Consider the following 21,519-nt stretch of genomic DNA (forward strand, 5'->3'; position numbering starts at 1 on the left):
TGGGACCAAACCATGGATCCATTTGGTCCCAGTAAATCTCTCCCTTTCATATAAAATATTAAAAAAAAAAAAACTCTCTAATCTCTACCTTGCCTCAGCTTCTCCAGCATTACCGGGGGAAGCTAACCAAAGAGAGCTAAAGACCAAGAACAAAAGATTTCTTTTCAAATCTCAGGCCACCATCCTGATTACAAAAGTCAGTCCTTGCCACCAAGAAATTTACATTTTTTGGGAAGAAAATAGACTCCAATCTTTATTATTCCTTGATGTGCTCTTGTGGGTTCAGTCTTCTAATTTAAATTTCGTTTCTCCAATTTAATTTTCCTAATTGTGGAAACCAAATAAATTCCCATCTATTTCTCACAATTTCCCTCCTTTTTTTCTTTTTTAATAATTTGTTTTCCACATCCTTATCTAACCTCTCAAAATTGGCTAATTTTTTTTACATCCCATTTCATAAAAGTATATTAAACTCTGCACACATTTACTAACACAGAATGGATAATTAATCTCTGAATTCTCTGCTAATTCTTCTGACAGGGCTGTACCAGGAGTAAAACTACCTCCAAATGTAATATGTTTCCTCCTTTTAGCCAATAACCTGTTTAGAGTCATTCTATTTTACATACCATTTGACTACTGGCATCTAACTATTCTGCTATTCCCTTCACTACATCTCTGGTGTTTACTAACTAGAACAGGAATGACCCAAATCCAGAACTAGATTTCTAGTCTTGAATTCATCAGTTACTATTCTTGAGTTAATTCTTCCTGATTCAGTCTTTCTTACTTCTTAGCCAATTGGGTCAGTGCACAGGTGCCCACTTAGTTCCCAGGGAAAGCAGATTTGAGAGTGCCGTCTCCACAATATCACCCAAGGTTTGCTTGAGTAGGCTCATCCCTGAGAAATTTCCAGAGCTACCAACTCAGTTATATGCCAGACTTGGGTACTACAGTCACTACAATCCCTAGATTTTGGAATCTTTTACCCTGCCATGAAAAGCAAGCTGATTGATCTCCAGAGCTCAGGAGCTAGCATGAGGGTTTATTCGCTTACCAAAATGAATTAATGTAAACTGTATCCCCTTTAATCTTTGGGGGGAGAGTGGCTGGAAAGGAACTTTTGGGGGAACATGTTCCAGACTTTCAAACTGTCCAAGGACCTAAGTCCTTGACTTGATTCCAAATCTTCCTCAGAGATCTATACCTATTACATCTATTTACAACTTGCTCTTTGATCTGCATTTTCTAAATATTCAACCCTTGTAGCAAACCAAACATTATTTCAAATTGGACAGACAGTTCCATAAAATTATCTTTTTTTATCAGGACACAAAAATTTCTTGTAACCACTTGTCTACAGCTAGTCAAGTTTCTTTAATTCTGTAATTTGAAAAGCATCAAACTGAATTGTTTGTAGGGTGTCTTTCTCAGTAATATTAACCCAAATCTTACCCCCATGTCCTCTATTTTATTAGCAATGCTGATGTAACAGGAATTGTTTGGGGTGGGGGTGGACCTAAGTTAGAAAAACCCTAAATCTCAACCCCTCCTGACCTTTGGGAGCAACCCCAACCTCCTATTCATAGGGGAAACTCCCATAATAATCTCCACCTACAATTAAATTGCAGATATTGGCCGGGGCATAATTACCACCCATTATTGATTAGTTCCTCAAATTCATATGGAAATCGCTCCCTAGCACTGGGCCATAGAAACCTAAATATAATCAAAGGCTGTGTACCCAAACCTTTGTTAATTCCTATCTGGAAGAGCCCACTGAGGGAACTTCTCAGTGTAAAATAAACCCATTTTGACCAGCAGGATGATTTCAGAAAGGCCTGGAGAGACTTACATGAACTGATGCTAAGTGAAATGAGCAGAACTAGGAGATCATTATACACTTCAACAACAATACTATATGATGATCAATTCTGATGAAATTGTCTCTCTTCCACAATGAGATAAACCAAATCAGTTCCAATTGTTCAGTAATGAAGGGAACCAGCTACACCCAGCAAAAGAACTATGGGAAATGAGTGTGGACCCCAACATAGCATTTCCACTCCTTCTGTTATTGCCTGCTTGTATTTTGTGTTTTCCTTCTCAGGTTATTTTTACCTTATTTCTAAATCTGATTTTTCTTGTGCAGCAAGTTAAATGTAAAAATGTGTGTGTGTGTATACATATATGTAATATATGTATATATTATATTATATTTAACATATACTTTAGCATATTTAACATGTATTGGTCTACTTGCCATCTAGGAGAGAGGGTGAGGGGGAAGGAGGGGAGAAGTTGGAACAGAAGGTTTTGCAAGGGTCAGTGCTGAAAAATTACCTATGCATATGTCTTGTGAATAAAAAGCTAAAATAAAATAAAAAAATAAACCCATTTTTAGGCTAAAAACCTCACTTTGAGATTGGGACTGTGAATTATTTCACAAAAACCTGTGACGCCGGCCTGGGGACCTCATCACTGTTAGGGTATCTCTCACCCCTCAACATTTCTCACATCTCAGCAATACTTCAATGTTAATGTACACATTTCAAAAATCTTATTCCCAAATGAATCAACTGAAAGTAATTCTATTATATACAATTTAAATTTAAGTCACATTTTTGGAAGAAAACTCCTCTTCCTCCTCAAAAACTCTACTCTTTTAGACTCCCTAATATTTTTGAAATGGCAGTAAACTATGAGACCTGGGACTGAAACACAGGCCCCTACCAGGGGATATTCTTTCCTAAACCTATGTGGACTGCTGTGCAGGGAAGGGGGAAAGATTTTAATATGTAGATTTCCCCAAGCCACATGGTGATAGATCATACCCTTTTACAAAATCCAGAGTCCCTTGAGAAGAGTTTTGGGACTCTGGAGGATTGGGAGACATAGGAACCCATCTAGAGAGAAATTGAGGCTGCCTCCAGACCATGAGGTGGAAGCTTTAGGGGAATCAAATGTTTTTTGGAGAGATTAGACTAGACATAAGTCTACATGCATTGGCCCTGGCCATTCCCCAGTTTCCTCTGAGAGAGAGAAGCTTGAGAGCTTAAGAAAAATTCAAATTAGTTCACATCAAGCCACCTGACAGAGGCTTAAAATGGAGATACCAAACAAGAGCTTTTAAATCATAAAATGGTCATTTCTTTTACTTTGTAATTCATCTGACTGAGAGAATGTAGGAGACAAAACACACTCACATACACAAAAATATAAACTGCTTTTAAATTTCTTTTCTTTCTGTCTAGTACAAAGTGGTTTCTTCCTTGGTATTGGGGCAAGACTAGTCCATGTTCTTAACCTTAGTCTGTGCACAGAATTGCCTGGCTGCTGCAGAACATACTCCATTTCTGTTCCTACTTTTCTGGATCCATCAGTATGACCTTACTTATCTACACTGTCCTAGAATCTTGAACAGTCTATGAGTGAGGGATGCTAGTGTAGAAATAAAGCAAACAACAGAGAAAAAAGTGGGAGCTAGGGAAGAATTCCAAAAGAGGGAATAGCTGCAAACATAACTAATTTCCTGATCCCAATGGGGAGAGAAAAAGGGAGTAAATAAAGAGGGGTAGGAAAGGTATAGGAAATGGGAAAGGAAAAGAAAAGGGATATCCAGAGCCAAAACGCTTAGGAAAAAGGAGGAAGAGAATAAAAAATTATGGTAACATAGGAAGGAGAAAGAAAAAAATGCAGTTTGTTCTTCCTCATAAATAAAGTGTGTGAGAAGAGTGTACAAAGATGGAAGAAGGGGAAGCAATAGGCAACAACTAAACCTCACTGTTATCTGAAATAGGCAAAAGAAAACTGATCACACGTGTAATTTGATGTAAATTGTGTCCCTTTTAACCTTTGAGGGGGGGCAAATGGCATCCCCTTTAATCTGTAAAAGAAGGGGGGGGGTCTCAAGCTCACTGATCACACGTGTAATTTGATGTAAATTGTGTCCCTTTTAACCTTTGAGGGGGGCCCTGAAATGGCGTCCCCTTTAATCTGTAAAAGAAGGGTGGGGTCTCAAGCTCTCCCCTGGGAAAAGCATACCTTTCCCAGACAACGCCCTCCCCCAAGTTAAGTGGTCTCACTCAATTGGAGATCATGGACAGGTACTTGGTCCCACCCCCTATTGAGTTGAAGATTAGTCTGGAACCACTCCCAGTAGCTCAAACTCCCAAGACAAGTGATCTCTTTTCAATTGGAGATCTAGGCCCAAGGCACCGTCAACATTACATGAATCTCATTCAATTTTGAATTGAAGTCCCAAGCCTCAGAAGGCTAATAAAAAACAACTCAACCCAAAATCTTCACAGAAGTCCTAAACAGGATTATGCTTGCCAAGGAAGCTATCTTCTTAGCAAGCTGTCCTGCCAGGACTTTTTGCCCACTGGTGAAGATATTCTCTTCTCAGTATTAACCTTTGCTATCTTCCTAACAGCACCTTTTGCCCAGTAAGAAATCTGTCTTCCTAGCAAGCTGGGTTCTCAGTGCCAATAAATCCCTTTTTACCACACAGATTTCAGGTTTGCTAATTCTTTCACATAGGTTTGCACTTCCAGGAAGTGATTTCCCACCCCAATTCTTTCACCTCCTCACTACTACCACTAACCTCATCATTTAACCAGTAATAGCTGCAAGCATAACTAATTTCCTGATCCTGAAATTTTCTCAATGAAATTTTGAAATTCCCCTCATTTGATTATAATCTGTTATCATTCCAATTCTTTCTTTGCCTTGTAACTCTTAATCCTATTCTTTATCCTCACCATCACCTCAAATTTTCTCTACTCTTTCAGTTCTTCACCCTGGTACTGACTATAGTCTCTTACTTTCCCCATCATAACTCCTTATCGAACCAATTCAACAATCTCAAATTCTTTTTCCCCTTATCCTATTCCTATTTTGTTTTGCTAAGCTTCAGTCCCGAATTTCCCACCATCTACTGTCTCAACTCTTATTCGCATGCTATTGACAGACAAAATTCATAAACCATGATGGCTGCAGTGTTTCATTACAAATTTATATAATATAATTTCATCCCCAATCATTAACAAAGCCTCTCTTCAAAAAAAGGAGAAAAATTCATTTTACCTTTTTTTCTTTAGGATCAAAATAGATCATTATAATTATTACAATGTCAATTTTGGTTTTATTGAACTGTGTGTATCCTTTGACTTAGCAATACCACTACTAGATCTATACCCCAAAGATATCAAAAGAAAAGGAAAAGAATCTATATGTAAATACACAGAAGCTCTTTTTATGGTGGCAAAGAATTACAAATTGGAGGGATGTCAATGTTGATGGAGAACACAAGTTATAATCTATAGTTGTGATGGTATACTATTGTGCTGTAAGAAATGATGAGAAAGTGTTTCAAAAAAACCTGGGGAGACTTATATGAATTGATACAAAGTAATGTGAGCAGAACCAGAACACTGTATGGAGTAAGACTAATAATGGAATTCAACTGAGAAAGACTTGACTGCTAGGGAACAATGCAATGATCCAACATAAATCCAAAGAACTCATGATGAAAAATGCTACCATTTGGTAAGTTTTGAATATTAATTGAAGCATGCTTTTTTTCATTTCTTCTTGTTTCTTTTTTTCTTTGCAACATGACTATGCTTTGCATGCCTTCATGTGTATAATTGAAACTATGTTGTTTCTCAATGAACAAGCTAAGGGCTAAAGGGAAAGAAAAGTTAGAAATCAAAAATTTTAAATGATTTTTAAAATTAGTTTTTAAAAAAGGATTTGTTTCACTGTTTTAAAAGTCTGATAGTAAAAGAGACAAGAAATATTGATAACTTGAGGAGATGGCAAGGTTAAATGAAAGTTTTTAATGATGGGAGAGAACAGGTCATTTTTGGAGACAGTAGAGAATATTCCAATGGATAATAATATAATTAGAATACAGAATTGCTTGCATTCTCAATGAAGGGGGTGGGGAGAGATGAAGGGAGAGAATCTAGAACTCAAAAGTTTTAAAAATGAATGTTAATATACTAGACTACTTGCCATTTAGGGGAGGGCATAGGGGAAGGGAGGAGAAATTGGAACATGAGGTTTTGCAAGGGCTAATGTTGAAGGACTGTCTATGCATATGTTTTGAAAAATAAAAAGCTTTAATAAAAAAATGAATGCTAATCGTTTTTATATATAATGGGGGGAAACAAAACACTAAATAAAGGATATTATAAATAGAAGGAATGATCATCAGAGCAAGTTCATAGAGGAGATATGAGGTGATAGGATCAACAACACAAGCAGAGAGGTTATTCTTAAAGAAAGGGAAAATTTCTTTCTCAAAAACTGAAACAAAGAAGGAAAGAATGAAAAATGATATCAAAGGTTTTGAGATATAGAACATTTGAGAAGATAGAATACATAATAAAGAGAGTTGGTGATATACATAATGACTTGAGGAGAGAAGTGAATGTCTAGAAGAACCCCTTAGACAGTTTGATGGGAAGTCCATTATGAAGGATAATAGGAGTTCCATGAAGCAGTGAAGTTCCAGTTGAGATTAAAAACCTAAATTTATTAGATCTAGTTGGCACAATTTGGTGATCATTTCCACAGTATCTTGCTAAATATAGGAGTAAGAAAGGATAAAATAGATGTTGGTGGTAAGCTATCTTTGTAGTCTGATAAAGTATAAAGTATAAGAATCAAGGAGATAAAGAGTCAAGGAGCTAAAATTGAAGTGCTTATTAACTGAAGGTTAAGATTCCATAGAGAAGAAAATGAAGACAAAGAACGGATAATTTCCTGGGAAAACAAAAAGAACAAAGTGAAGATCATAAGGAGAACAGAAAATAGGTTTATGAAGAAAAGTTAGCTAACTATGGCCAGAGAGAAGAATTTCTGAATTTCTTAATCACAGAGGTCAAAACTCAAATGAGTGACTATAAGGCCAAAATTGGTTGACTTGAAAGTAAGGAGATGGGGGGAAGGATGACTTGGGAGGCTAGGGCTTTGAGACTATAGTAACATATATATTGAGGTCCTCAATTAGAAGCACAGGGTTTGAGGTGGGAAGCCTATGAGCCAGTTTTAAAGTCCTTGAGAAAAAAAAATCATTAGAGACCAGTAGATAACAGCAACCAACATTTGGGTATGATAATACAGCTAATATTTATATTACACTTGAAAATTTGCTAAACATTTTATAGATATTACTTACTTGAGGTAAGTATTATTATCTCCATTTTATAGATGAGGAAATTGAAATTTGATAGAAGTGGTGATTTATTTATGGTCACACAGCTAGTTAAGTGTCATAACTTGAACTCAAGTATTATATATTCCAAGTCTAGCACTGAACCGATATGCTATCCAGCCAGCTCAAAAGAGAAACTGTTATCTAATCGTGGCAGAAAAGAGAAAACAAAGAGCATATCTATTTCTCTTCCTGACATAGTGGAAGAGAGAAAGGAACCTGAGAGAAGGTATCTCATTACTGGAAAGGATGGCTAAGGATAAAATGCCTTTTGGAAGATGAAGGAGAGTATGAGAAGCTGAAGAAAGTTTATGAACGAAGGAAAGATTACCACAAGACAATGATGTACAAGAAGTTAGAAGACAGAGATGTCAGAAATGTACAGCTAAAGAATATAGGGATGAGTGAGGGATGAGCAAGTAATGAATGGGCATCAAAGAAAGAAAGTATTTGTCTATGTGGCCTGCAATTCAAACTTTAATCTCCTTTATTCAGAAAAAGAAGAGAATTTGATAACAATAGGATGGTTGATTTTTTTTCACATTCCTCTGTAATCAATTGCAACTCTATCCTCCCTTTCCTCTCCAAGTCTCTGGCTAGGTTGTAATAGAGAATTCTGACAATGTTTATTTCTCTCCTGATCAATAAAGTCAGTACTCATTAGAATTGGTCTCAGTGGCAAGAAACCCATAGTCTAAGGATAGCATGATTATGATAGAAATGTTACAGATTTTTCTCATCCTTCCAAATAAACAATGATGATACAATGAAATAAGTGTCTTAAGGTTTATTTTGTATGTCCTGGGGACATTATAGGGATAATAACTAGTGTGTTGATTTCTAGTCCTGTGCAGCATGTATTATAGAAAAGAAAAGCAATTGGTTTGTACTGTTTGCAGACAGATATGACATGAACTAGGATGAAAGCAGTGAGAATGAGGAAAGTATCAATTTACCATTTTAGAAGGAAAAGTCCACAGAATTCAGGGACTGTTTAGAATCTATAGAGACTGAGATGAGTCTTATGATCATTATGATAGTAGAATTGGGGCAGCTAGGTGGCACCAGTGGATAAAGCATCAGCCTTGAAGTCAGGAGGACCTGAGTTCAAATGTGGTTTCAGACACTTAACACTTCCCAACTGTGTGACCCTGGGCAAATCACTTAACCCCAGTTGCCTCGGGGTGGGGAGGAACTGTGGAATTATGTAGTAATTACAAGCATAAAAAGAAGAGTTAGGAGACTGAAGCTGGAGGTTACTGCCAGAATGACGATGGGAATGGACATCATAAGAGTTCCATTCAAAAGTATGCTTGAGTAATATAATTCTTGAAACACCTACCTACCTCAACAATATAGCATTTTTGTCAAAACCTATATCCTATTATTTCCTTCTAAAACCATAATATCAATAATTTTTGGCTCTGCTTTCAAGCAAATTAAAAAAAAGTATTGAAAATCAATTCTTTTCACTACAATAATACTTCAATTAGAAGTTTTATAAAAATTCCTCCAGGAATTTGGGCTTTCATTAGAGAAAATTATGATTCTATCTTAGAAATACAGTTTGCCTGTGGTTTGACTTATTACTTGTATATTCATTATAAACTTTTAAAATATACTTACCTATTCCAGGTGCCTCTCCTTCTTGGTATATAAATTTCAATGTTTTACAACCATCTTTCGCAAAAAATGATAAAAAAGGATCTAGCTGTAAAGTTGAAGAGCAAATCAGTTATTAAACTAAATTATAAGAATTAAATTCACAGATTAGGCTAACAAAAGAATTCAAATTTTAGCTTAAGAGATTTTAAGACAAAATATAAAGTTTCTTGGGTTTAGATACATTGCTACTAAATATGTATGTGACTTGTACTAGGCACTTAATCTTTCTCTGAGTCCTCACTAATAAGAAAGATAATTCTCTTACCTCACAGACTCTTCTGGGAACATGTAGAGTAAGTGATGAACATGGATCCCTTTAAGCATTATGAAAGGCAAAATGCATGATATTGCTAAATGACCAATCAGGATTCCATACTGATAAAACATGATCTCTTGACAAAATGCAGATGGATTCAGGGTACAAAATGAATATATATTTTGAAATATGACTAATATAGAAATTTGTTTTGTTTGGCTATGCATATTTGCTACTAAGGTTTTCTTTTTTCTTTTTTTAATAGGAGGATATAGAGAAAGAAAAAGAAAATAAATGCTTATTAGCTGAAAAAAACTAAAATCATTTCATAGTGCTAAAGTTGGAGATAACAATTTTCCCTATACACTATACATACATACATACATTTGAACAACAATAAAGTCAAACTTATTGACTCGCCATTCTTGTCTAAGCCATTCTTAAGATTGTACTCGAAGCTGGAAAGAAGCTTAGAAAATTTCCAACACATTTAAAAAAAAAAAAACTAATAAGGAAAGTGAAGTTCAGAGAAATTAGATCATTTTACTAAATCACAAACTTGAATTCAAATCCCCTTCCCTCTATATTACCACTAATAATAATCACTTTGGCATGATTATTTATAAATGAATATAATGTGATAAGCTATGTTAAATAGCCATGATAATACTCACCTCAAATTCATAAATAGGAAATATTCTTTATGACTTTTCCCAAATGCATTAGTTCCAAATATCTCTTCCTACCCTATATTGAATACCTATTTCCATCTGCTGACTACTTTAAGTGACCCAAGGCCAACAAAGCCACTTTTCTTTGAAGGTTGGAATCCATTTCTTTTGTTAACATATATATTTTATTTTTCCAGTTATATATATATATATATGTATATATATATTTTTTTACCAGTTTTAAAATTTTGAGTTCCAGATTTTCTCCCTATCCCTCTTTCCAGCTTTCCAACTGAGAAGCTACACAAGAAGTTATGCAAAACACTTCCATAAAAATCATATTGTGAAAGATAACATAGATCTATCCCCCCCCCAAGAAAAAAATCAAGAAAAATAAAAGTAAAAAAAAGTATGCTTCAATCTGTATTCAGAAATAATCAGTTTCTCCAAATATGGATATCATTTTTCATCAGAAATCCTTCAGAGTAACCTTGGATCATTGTATTGCTGAAAATAGCAGTCTTTCACAGTTGATCATCCCACAACTTTGCTCTTACTTTGTACACAGTAAGTTTCCTTTTATATCAGCTCATGGAAGGCTTTCCAGGTTTTTCTGAGATCCTGCTCATCATTTCTTACAGAACAATAGTATTTTAATATAATCACATTCCACATTTAATCCTAACCAAATGATGGACATTCCCTCAATTTCTCATTCTTTGTCCTGAGCAAATAGTTGCTATAAATATTTTTGTACATAGATCCTTTTTTTTTTTTTTTTTAAATCTCTAGCCAAGGAACTTTTCAAAATTAAATTAGACTTCTGGTGACAAAATGGTAGAGTGTGGAAGTAACTCCCTTAAGCTCTCCCAAGTTCCCTTCCAACCAATTTGAAAACTACCCCAGAACTGATTTAGGAGCAGGAAAGCAGTTTACCAACACATCAAGATCAGTATCTCACTAGGCTGGGAAGGGCTTGAAGTACTGGAGCCACATGGCAGAGGATCTGCACAAGCACCAAATGCCAAGACATTTCACCAGCAAGGCCCTACTCCTGTGTATCCCAGCAGTCCTGGTGCTGGTGAGCAGGAAAGTTCAAGAGGCAACACCTCAGTGGGTCCAGTCTTACCACAGGGCTGGCAGTAGGCTGATCATTGCCTAGATCCCACCTCTGGGATCAGCCAACAGCAAGACCCTGTGCTCAAGGCTCAGCCAGCAGAAGTCCTGCCTCCACACCAACCCTGTTCAATGCTGGCCAGAAGATGAGCCCACTTGCAGTGGCTCCTAAGTGGTCCTAAGAAGCTTAGGACAGGAGCAGAACCCCATTCTAACAAAAATGGTAAGTCACAAAATAGGCAGAAAAAGTAAAACCAAACAAACAAATTTGACAAAAGTTACTGCGATGACAGGAAGGATCGAGGCACAAACTTAGAAAAGAACAAGCCTCAAAAAAAAAAAAAAAATTAATTTGGTCTCAGGCACCAAAAGAATTCCTCAAAGAGCTTTAAAAACAATTTAAAGACAATTTAGAGAAGCTGAAGAAAAATTGGGAAGAGAAATGAGAGTGATGCAGAAGAATAAAGAAAAAGAAAAAGATCAACAACTTGGTAAAAGACAGAAAAAATGAAAAACAAAGATATACAAAATTCATTGAAGAAAAAAAAGCCTTAAAAAATAGAATTGCAATAATAAGATGATTCAAGGCCATTCCAATTGACATGAGGGAAAATGGCATCTACATCCAGAGACAGAACTAGGGAGACTGAATGTGGATCAAAGCATAGTATTTTCACCTTTTTGTTATTCTTTGTTTGCTTGATTTTTTTCTTGGTTCTTGTGTTTCTTTTTCCTTTTGATCTTTTCTTCCCTTTTCACAGTATGACAAACATGTAAATAAGTTTAGAAAAACTGTACATGTTTAATTAACCTATACTAGATTACTTGTTGTCTTGGGGAGGTAGGAGAGGGAAAAAAATTTTGGAACACAAGGTTTTGCAAAGGTGAATGTTGAAAACTATCTTTGCATATATTTGAAAAAATACAATACTACTGAAATAAAGAAAATAGCACAAAAGCTCACTGAAGAAAATTTGGGTATTAACCAATTTCTCCTTTCCCTGTGTTCACAATATTTCGCGATAGTAAACTGAAAATAACCTTTATTTCATAATCCATAAATAGGCCTTCTGTGATCAAGAAAAAAACGATCGCCATTGTCCCAAACGATTTTTTCTTTCACAATGGCCCTCCCGTACCCAACGCCAGATTCAGAAGTATCGTATGTAAGAATTACTTAAACTTACTGTCGGGCAGTCCAAGATCATGTCCTCGATTGTGACTATGTCTATACCGAGCTTCTCCGAGAGGACTTCAAATATATGTTTGAAGGTTGAATTGATCTGCACCCTCCGGCTCTCCCTCGCATCCTTAAATCTGGCCTAGAGAAGGACAAGCGGAGGGGCGGCGTCAGTGCCGTCAGGGCCGGGACTAGCGCCCCCCCAGCTCCCAAGCGCGCTCTCCGCACCTGCCTCTCTTTCAGCGTCTCCTGGAAGGCCTGGATGCCGCTCACGGTCCGGTGGAACTTGGACAGCTTGCGGCCCTGCGGGGCCAGGTTTTCCGAAGAAGGCACTTTTCGGCCGGCCAGCGCCTTCCGCCGGCGCTTCGCCAAGGGGACGTCGTCCTCGGGAAGCTTCAAGAGCTCTTCTACTACACTGGGCACTGCTTCTGGGGCCGGCGCTGAGCCCTCTGCTTGGGCCCGGGCTGCTTCCCCCTCGGCGGCGGGGGCGCCACTCTCCGGGGGCGCCCCTTGCGGAGGAGGGGAGGCTCCTGCCGGAGGGTTTGCGGGTGGCGGGGAAGAGGCACCTGCAGCAGGGGCAGCAGGGGCAGCAGGAGCGGGCGAGGCGCCCGCTTCTGGAGGAGGCGGAGAAGGGCGAGGAGAAGAGGGGCCCCTTTCCGGGGCAGGAGCCCCGGCGGCGCCCTCTTCTGGCGGAGGAGGGGGAGCGGCGGCGCCCTCTTCTGGCGGAGGAGGGGGAGCGGTGCCCTCTTCCACACCCATGTTTCCTCTTCCTTTTTCTTCTAAAGGGCACTTTCAGCGTCAAAACCTGCATTTTAAAATGAGTTAATTTTCTACAAAGTTTCAACATGTTTAATAATGTAACTTCCAGCTCCTCTGGTTGCGAAATTCCCCTATTTCCCTTTTCCTCGTTCCAGATCACATTAGCAACTCAGATTTGTTACTCGCCTCCTATAAGAGCTGCTTAACCGCTGTCAAAGTACTTATGGCAATGCAGGCTAAACATTGTCATTTCTGCACATATTTCAATCACGTATCAGCTATTTAAAAAATTACTTTCCTTATTCAGAACTCTGGCACTCGATAACTTTGCCTTTGTAGAAGTGAAGAACTAAGCAGTAAGCAAAATATTTTTCTTAAGCTAGCATTAGTAACAGCAGCTAGTATTTCTATTCTACCTTGCTATGTACCAGACCTATGCCAAGAGTTTTGCAAATATATCACTTGATCCTTACAATAATCCTGGGAGTTAGAAACTATTATTATCCCTATTTTAGGGATGAGAAAACTACGGCAAGCAGAGGTTGTCAATAGACAATCATTCATAACTTTCAGTGATTTGCCCGAGATGAGTCAGCTAAGTATCCAAGTCCAAATTTAAAGTTAGGTCTTCCTGACTCTAAAACTAGTATCAAAATCTTATTGTGCATGGTTTATTCTCCTTATTGTATTTTCTTTAATTAACAAAACTGTGCTTTCCCTCCTCCAATCTTCTATTGGAGAAAAGAACTTTCTTAAAATAAATATGCTTATTAAGCAAAGAAAAAAATTTCCATATTGATCATATTCAAAAACATGTCTCTTTCTGCACCTAGAGTTTGTCACTTTACTGTCAGGAGGGAAGTAGTATATTTCATCACTAGTCCAAAAGAATTGTGATTGCTCATTGCACTGATCAGTATTCTTAAGTCTTTCAAAGTAATTGTTCTTTATACTATTAATATGTAAATCTTGTTCTACTCATTTCGCTCTATTCAGTTTATGCAACTTTTCCCAAGTTTCTATAAAACCATCTCTTTAATCATTTCTAATCACATAATAGTACATTCAAATGCTATCATAAATTTCTAGTTCTTTGCCACTCAAAAAAGAGGATATTCCTGTCTCTGATATATTTATGGATTCTTTTCCTCTATTTTCAGTCTCTTTGAGCCCAGCAGTGGTATTTGAGTATGAGTGGATTAAAGGATAAGCTGAGTAACTTTAGGGGCATAACTCCAAATTGCTTTACTGAACAGCTGGACCACATCACCAACAGTTCATTAATATCTGTTTCCTAACAGTTGTCTTTTTTTTTAAAATCAATTTAGTCTTTCTGATAGGTACACATTTTAAATTCAAAGCTGTTTCAATTTGTATTTATCTAATTAATAGTGATTTGGAGCATTTTTTCATATGGCTGTTGATAGTTTTGAATCCTTCCTTTAAAAACCGTCTATTCATACCCTTTATCAGTTGGGAAATGGCTCTAATGGATTAATCACACACACACACACACACACACATATACATATATATCTTGAGAATGACATTTATAATGATATTGTTGCAAATATTTTCCCCAGTCAATCACTAGAATTGTAATTTCAGCTATATTGGCTTTGCTTACACAAAAAGTTTTTAATGGCATCAGAATTATCTTTTTAGCTTCTCTATTTCTCTCTTGGCCTTTTTGGATCATAAATTCTTCTCTTATCTACAGATCCAAAAGATAATTTCTTCACTACTCTTCCTATTTATTAATACTATGACTGCAAAACAAATGGGAAGAGAATGAGTTGTTAAGGAAGTAGATGTCCTGTGTTTTTCTTGAAAGGATAGTGAAAGGGAGAAGAGTGGGATGATAAATGGGACGAAAGTTTTGAGGAGAATGATAGAGACATAATATTTTTAGAAAGAGGAGAAATGAGTGAGCAAATCGAATCAATCAGCCATAAAACATTTAGCACCTACTATGATCTGGGACTGAGCTAGGTGCTAGGGATATAAAGACAAACTTAGAAATATTTATAGGATTTTTTAAAACATATCAGGAGAGAGGAAGAGATTGAAGATTTCTGTTTTTAAAGAGGGTGTCAGATATACTGCAGTGGCTTCAAACTCAAAAGGAAATAAGTCTTTTACAACTCATATTGACTCAGAAAACTACAAATTAACATTATGTTATTGTTTTAAATTTTATTAAACTTTCCAAATTGCACTTTAATGTAGCTATAGCTGGGGAAAGTCTAATACTTCTCAACTGAGAGCTGAAGTTTGAGGAGAGAAGAAAGAAGATTTACAATAGAGAGTCAATCAAAAAAGAAAAAAAGTGTTCTACATTAGTGATAGCCAAGGTATAGAAGGAATCGCATAGATTTTTATGTATTAATATAACACATAACACACATTATATGTGATTTTGTGCATACACATATATTTATATATAACTAAGAGCCATTCCTTAATAATTAAGCAATGAAAGGATAAGAACAGTTTTCACAAAAAATTCAAACTATCAACAATAAAAGTTATAAAAAATCCTATTATTTTGGCAGAAATATGTTCAAGATAAAAAGCTGATGTGGGAGAATCTATTGGCAGACAGAAACACTAATGAATGATTGGTGGAACTATAAATTGACCCAACTAAAAAAACAATTTGTAATGATATTTTGTGAAATGACTAAACAAAGATGGTGAAGTGAAAGGAAACTGTATAATCAAGTTTCCCTCCACAAAGTTCTCCAGACATATCTAGAAAATGCTCCAGACTGAATCCTAATAGAGAAATTCAGAAAAGGTCACCATGAGTCATTTTTCTACCTCAGCTCAAAATAGAAAGAAATAGGGATCCTGAAGAAAAATCTTCCAAACAGTAGCCTGAAATCATTCTAGCACCCAAGGATTGCTCACCAGGGCACCTAAGTTCAAAGTGTTTTTATAAATGTAATGGGAGTGTTTGATGAAAAAAAATCATGATGGAGGAGGAGGAAAGAGAGCCATGGGGAAAAAAAAAATTGGAAAGGGAATAAAGTTAAACATAAGAAGTACAAAATCTTGCCCAAGCAGCAAACTCCCTAAAAATGAGAATGGGCCAAATCAACAAGAAATATTGAAAGTTAAAAGTATTTTTAAAAAGAAGAAAATTTAAGAATTTCAGAGCAAAAATAACTGGAAACATATTAGGGAAAAGATCACTTCAATACCTGAAGTGCAATGATTAAAAAAAAAAAAAATTAGACACCCTATTCCAAAAAATTTTAAAAAGATCTCCTAGAACCAGAGGGAAAGCAGAAACATTAAAAATCCACAGGTTACTTCCCTGAATGAAACCCCAGAATTAAAACTCCCAGAAACAAAATGCAGTTTCCAGGTCAAATAAAAAACATTGCAAGCTACAAGGAATAATTCAAATACCAAAGAGCCAATCAGCATCGCACATGATTTAGCAACTACCACCAAAGTAAGTGAAGAGTTTGAAAGAAGATATGGCAGAAAGCAAAGAATATAGATTTGTAACCAAGAATTTCTCAGCCAGGAAAAAAAAAAGAAGAAGAAGAAGAAGAAGTATCTCTGCAGAAGGAAAACAACAAACAAACAAAAAACCCAAAAACAAGCAAATCATCCTTTAAAGGATCTCTCAGCATCTCTTAGTAAAAGACTAGAGCTGCATTGAAACTTTGTAATACAAACACAAAAGTTAAAAGGAAAATAAAAAGAATCATAAGGGACTAAACCATCATTATCAGGGGTCATAGAAGAAGTCTAATTAGACATAGATTTGTGCTTTAGGAAGATCAATTTTTCAGCCAAGTGGAGAGTGAACTCTAGTAGGGAAAGGCAGAGTAATAAGTCTGACCCAATGATCAGGTGTCACAGTAGGTAGTCACAGCCTGGAGTCAAGAAGAATTTCAGTTCAACCTCAGATACTTACTGATTGGGTGAGCCTTTGCAAGTCACTTAATCTCTGTTTGCCTCAGTTTCCTCATCTGTAAAATGTACCTACCTCTCATGATTGAGGATCAAATGAGATAATTTAAAAGGGCCTAGACATGGGAAGCGTTATATAAATATTAGTTCTTATTTTCATTATGATTATTCTCTCTCCAAGGCACTCCCTTGAGGAAATTTCCCCATTCAATTTATCAATAAGTCTGTAAATGTTACATATATATTTTTACAACTTATAATTGTAGAAAATTTTCTACACTATTACAATGCTCTATAGTTTTGGTTTTTTTCCCCCTACAATCTACAATTTCTAGTTTCAGAATACTGCCATTGACCCTGGGTCACAGAACCAGAATGAGTCAGGGCCAAGACTTGAACCTAGGACTTCCTAACTACCTTGTGGATCAAGGGACGCTAAACTACCAGATGAAACCCCTTCCCTCTTTGAGGTCCTCCTCTCCAAGTCATCTGTTCCTCTTCATTCCCTTGCCTCAATACTTTCTTCTTTCTCCCATCTTTTTCCATCCCCTCTTTCCCTTTCACTCTTCTTTCCTTCTTCCTTTTTTAGAATCACTTTCACATCCACTTCTTGACTTGCTTTCAACCCTAATAGGATTATACTGAGGGAATGGAGGGAAGCATGGGGAGGGGGTGGGGCTATTACCCAGAAGCCTCTAGGATTCTTAAGTCAATAATGTTGGCCAGACTTCGGCTCTGTTGCCTCTTTTCTCTCCCCAGGGTCAGGCTCTATGGTGGACTCAAAGACCACAAGCCCAGCTCTTCCCCGGGTTCAATAATAATGAGGTTGGCATGGGAGAGAGGGCTGTTAACATTCGAAATTCCACCACACGGCCTCGCGCAACAATCGCCCTTCCCCCAACTTCTAGCCCTACTGGGCAGCCCACGGCAGTTAGGGGCTCTGGAACACGCATGCGCCGTCTTACTTCTCTCTCTCCTCTTCCATCCCACGTTTGCATCCGCTCACCTGGATCTTAGGGGCTCTGGAACACGCATGCGCCGTCTTACTTCTCTATCTCCTCTTCCATCCCACATTTGCATCCGCTCACCTGGTCCATCCCACATTTGCATCCACTCACCTGGTCCATCCCACGTTTACATCAGCTCACCTGGGTCTTGGGTCTAGAGCTGAAAAGTGACTTCTTGGGCCAAGTCTGTTTTACTTCTTTTTCCAGATGAGGAAATTGAAGTCGAGGGAGAGTGATTTCATTCGCTTTTGAGCTCCTTGAGAACAGAAACCATATCACTGAATTCCTGGCACACCATCACCCATGACATGATACGCTTCAAGCCTTGACCTCAATGACTCCCCAAGATCACAAGGAATAATAGAGAGAGGAGTGAAACCCCGAAACTCTGACTCCTCAGCCACTGTCTCTTATGAAGCAAATGACTTTCATCACAGAATCACAGGATGAACCTCTGTGACTAGGGACCTCAGAATCTTTCTAGTCCAACTCTGAACAAGAACCCCCTTTATCACAACCACAAATCATTCTCGTCTCATTGAAAATCTCCAGTTAAGAGGTCGCTGCTTTCCAAGGTAGTCTAATTCCACTTTAGAACATTTCTGAAATGTTTCCTAGTGTCAAGCCTAAATTGGGCTTTTTTGAAACTTTGACCTCTTGCCTAGTTCTGCCCTGTGAGGCTAAGCAGAGATAACCAGACAGAAATAAATTACTTTTCTAAATGTCAGTCTTCAAATAGTGAAGGTAACCTATCATGACCCTTTACACTTAAAGACAACTATCATGTAACCCGAATTTCCCCATTGAGAAATGGAGCCTCCATTTGTAGGCTGGAATTACATCATCTGATAATTTACTTTTAACTCTAAGTAAAATAGATCTGAACAATTAGGAGTGGAAATGTGGGGAGAAGCTTGACAAAGCTGAGTAAAAATTGAGGAAACAAAGCATTTCTCCCTCCATAACACTTTCCAGTTTTTCATTCTGCCTCACCATTTCTTAACACAGTAATTATATGAGCAAATCAACTTGCATGTACGTCAATTTTTAAATTACTATCAAAGGAAGGGATTTAATTGTTTAAAATATTTTAAATATTTAATTAAAAGGTTTAATATTATGTTTAATACAGTAAATATTTCATAAATTCAAATCTTATATGGGCATGACTTAACATCTAGAATAACATCACATTTGAAAGATTACAAGAATCACCAAATGTGAGACATGATATGAGTACATACTGTTGGAAAAAAAAATGTGCCAATAGATTTTCTTGACACAAGTTTGCTACAAATATTCAATTTGTTTCTGTTTTTTTTTTTTAAACAGGTGATATTTGTAAAGAGCCATAAAGCAAAGCACCTTAAAATATGCCTATATGGGAATGGAAAAGAAGAAACCCTCTGGTAAAGGTCTGATTTCCAAAATACAAAAGGAATTGATATAAGTGTTTAAGGACAAAAGTCATTCGACAATAAATAAATGGATAAAGTATGTGAAATGGGCATTTATCAAAAGAAAAAAATGCAAACTATCAATATATATAAAAGATGCAAACTATCAATATGTATATGGAAAAATACTTCTAATAACAAATAAGAGATTAGCACATTCAAATTATCCCATGTTTCCATCTTACTACACCCATCAGATTGACAAAGATGACAAAAAAAGAAAAATGGCAATTGTTGGAAGAGATGTTAGGAAAAGGGCTCACTAATTAATTCATTGTTAGTAGAATTGTAAATTGTTTCAAACATTCTGGAAAACAATTTCTAACTATACTCCCCAATTTGCTAAATTGCATATAACTTTTGGCCCAGCAATACTACTACTAGGCATATGCCCAAAAGAGATCAATGAGAGAGGGGAAGGATCTATATTTGCCAAAAAAAAAAAAAAAAAAAAGTTTATGTCAACAATTTTTGTTGTAATTATGGTATTTGAATGTAATAGAATATTATTATGCTACAAGATAGGACTTCTTAAAACTTTTTCCACTCATGATTTCTTTTGACCAAGCAATTTTTATGCAATCCTGGGTATAAAAGTATATAAAAAGGTATATAAATCAAACATTTATTGATACTAAATTATAATTTTGTGACCCCCACATTCAATTATGCAACGCCATGTGGGATTATGACCTACAATTTAAGAAGCTAGTATATGAAATGGATTCAGAAGGAAAAAAAAACTAGAAAAACTTGTTTGAAATGATGCATAATAAAGTTAACAGAACCAGGAGAACTATTTGTATAATTTATAAATTAGAACAATTGTGACAAGATTTAAGAATTCTGACTAAAGCCATAATTGTAAATCCAGAAGACTTTATTCTTCCTATCTTTTGGCAAAGAAGCAGAGATCAGCAAACTACCAAAGCAAGACTAAAATCAACTTGCTCCCTTTTTTTGTACCACCTACAACTGAGAATGCTTTTAATATTTTTAAATAAAGTTTTTAAAGTATTTAAAAGTATAAAATCCATTCTTAGCACACTGGCCAAACTAAAAATAAAAAATTTGGCCTATAGCTATAGTTCACCAACCTGGACTTTTTGTTGTTGTTTAATCTTTTCAATCATGTCTGACTCTTTGCCACCCATTTGGGATTTTCTTAGCAAAGATACTGGAATAGTTGCTATCTCCTTCTCCAATTCATTTTACAACTGAGGCAAACAAGGTTAAGAGACTTGTATAGGATCTCACAGCTAGTAAGTATCTATGGTCAGATTTGCACTCAGGTCATTCACTTGTTCATCAACATGAACTAGAAAAACAAAATGAGACATACATTTTCAAACACAATCAGTATATGAAATTGTTTTCATTTACTATTTGGTGGAAGTAGAGAATTTAAGGAAAGATCTTACAAAAAGAATGGGAAAAGTAATAGTGGAGGGATGGGAAGAGAAATTGAAAATATCAATAAAACAGTTTAAAATATACAGAAGAGGGCAGAAAAAGCTTCAGAAGGCCACATAAACAGGGCAGTGTTGACCCTATGATGCTAAATTTATAATAAAGATAAGGACTGGACCTGATTTTATTGGCATTTGGAACAATCAGGTTATGGAACTCCCCCTATCACCAGTGATCTACATCCATCTCAAGATACACACACACACATATAAAAAAAGACTATATGTATATGTGTATGTATATGTATATATAGAAGGCATATATAGAAATTATAAATGTTTTATATTTGCCAAGATAACTTTTAAATTATTTATGATTTTTAAAAAAGAGGCTGAGGATAGGTTTTCTCCCACCCTATTTGACCAAGTGACCTCATCCATTTCACTTAGTTGTTACTTAAAATAATCTTTGAGTATTGTAGAGTTCAACCCAAAAATGAGAAATGGGAAAGCCATCAACTTATTCATCTCCTAGCATCATAGACTTAAGTCTGGAAGGGATCAATTCAGTTTCATTGTTTTGCAAATGAAGAAATTAAGAGCCTAAGAAACTAAATTACACAGGAAAGAAATGGAAGAGTTGGGATATGAACTTTCATCCTCTAACTGTAGGCAGCCAATTTGTGTTTGTTTGGGTTTTTTGGGGAGGTAGAGGGAGCTAAATCCTTTCCTGATTTCCTGAGGGTAGCATGTGTATAAAACTTAAGACAATAGAATATTGTTATGAATACTGTTATCATGCTCCTATCTGCTGATGTGGTAGTTTAAAATAATGACCTGATAT

General features: G+C 36.4%; 1 protein-coding gene across 11 annotated transcripts in view; it reads right to left on the reverse strand.

Moving 5' to 3' along the window:
* Window positions 1-17,629, reverse strand: part of DNAH8 (dynein axonemal heavy chain 8) — a 356,347-nt gene extending 338,718 nt beyond the window's left edge. For all 11 annotated transcript variants that reach the window (XM_031964914.1, XM_031964911.1, XM_031964913.1 and 8 more), the window contains exons 1-4: window positions 17,488-17,629; window positions 12,342-12,918; window positions 12,121-12,255; window positions 8,852-8,936 (exon numbers count right to left, since the gene is read on the reverse strand). In XM_031964914.1, the coding sequence (XP_031820774.1) occupies window positions 8,852-8,936; window positions 12,121-12,255; window positions 12,342-12,872 (751 nt within the window). In that variant the 5' untranslated portion in view covers window positions 12,873-12,918; window positions 17,488-17,629. The remainder of the gene's footprint in view (window positions 1-8,851; window positions 8,937-12,120; window positions 12,256-12,341; window positions 12,919-17,487) is intronic.
* Between the last annotated feature and the right edge of the window lie 3,890 nt (window positions 17,630-21,519).

The sequence above is a fragment of the Sarcophilus harrisii genome, chromosome 4 (assembly GCF_902635505.1).
Source record: "Sarcophilus harrisii chromosome 4, mSarHar1.11, whole genome shotgun sequence".
Lineage (NCBI taxonomy): Eukaryota > Metazoa > Chordata > Mammalia > Dasyuromorphia > Dasyuridae > Sarcophilus > Sarcophilus harrisii.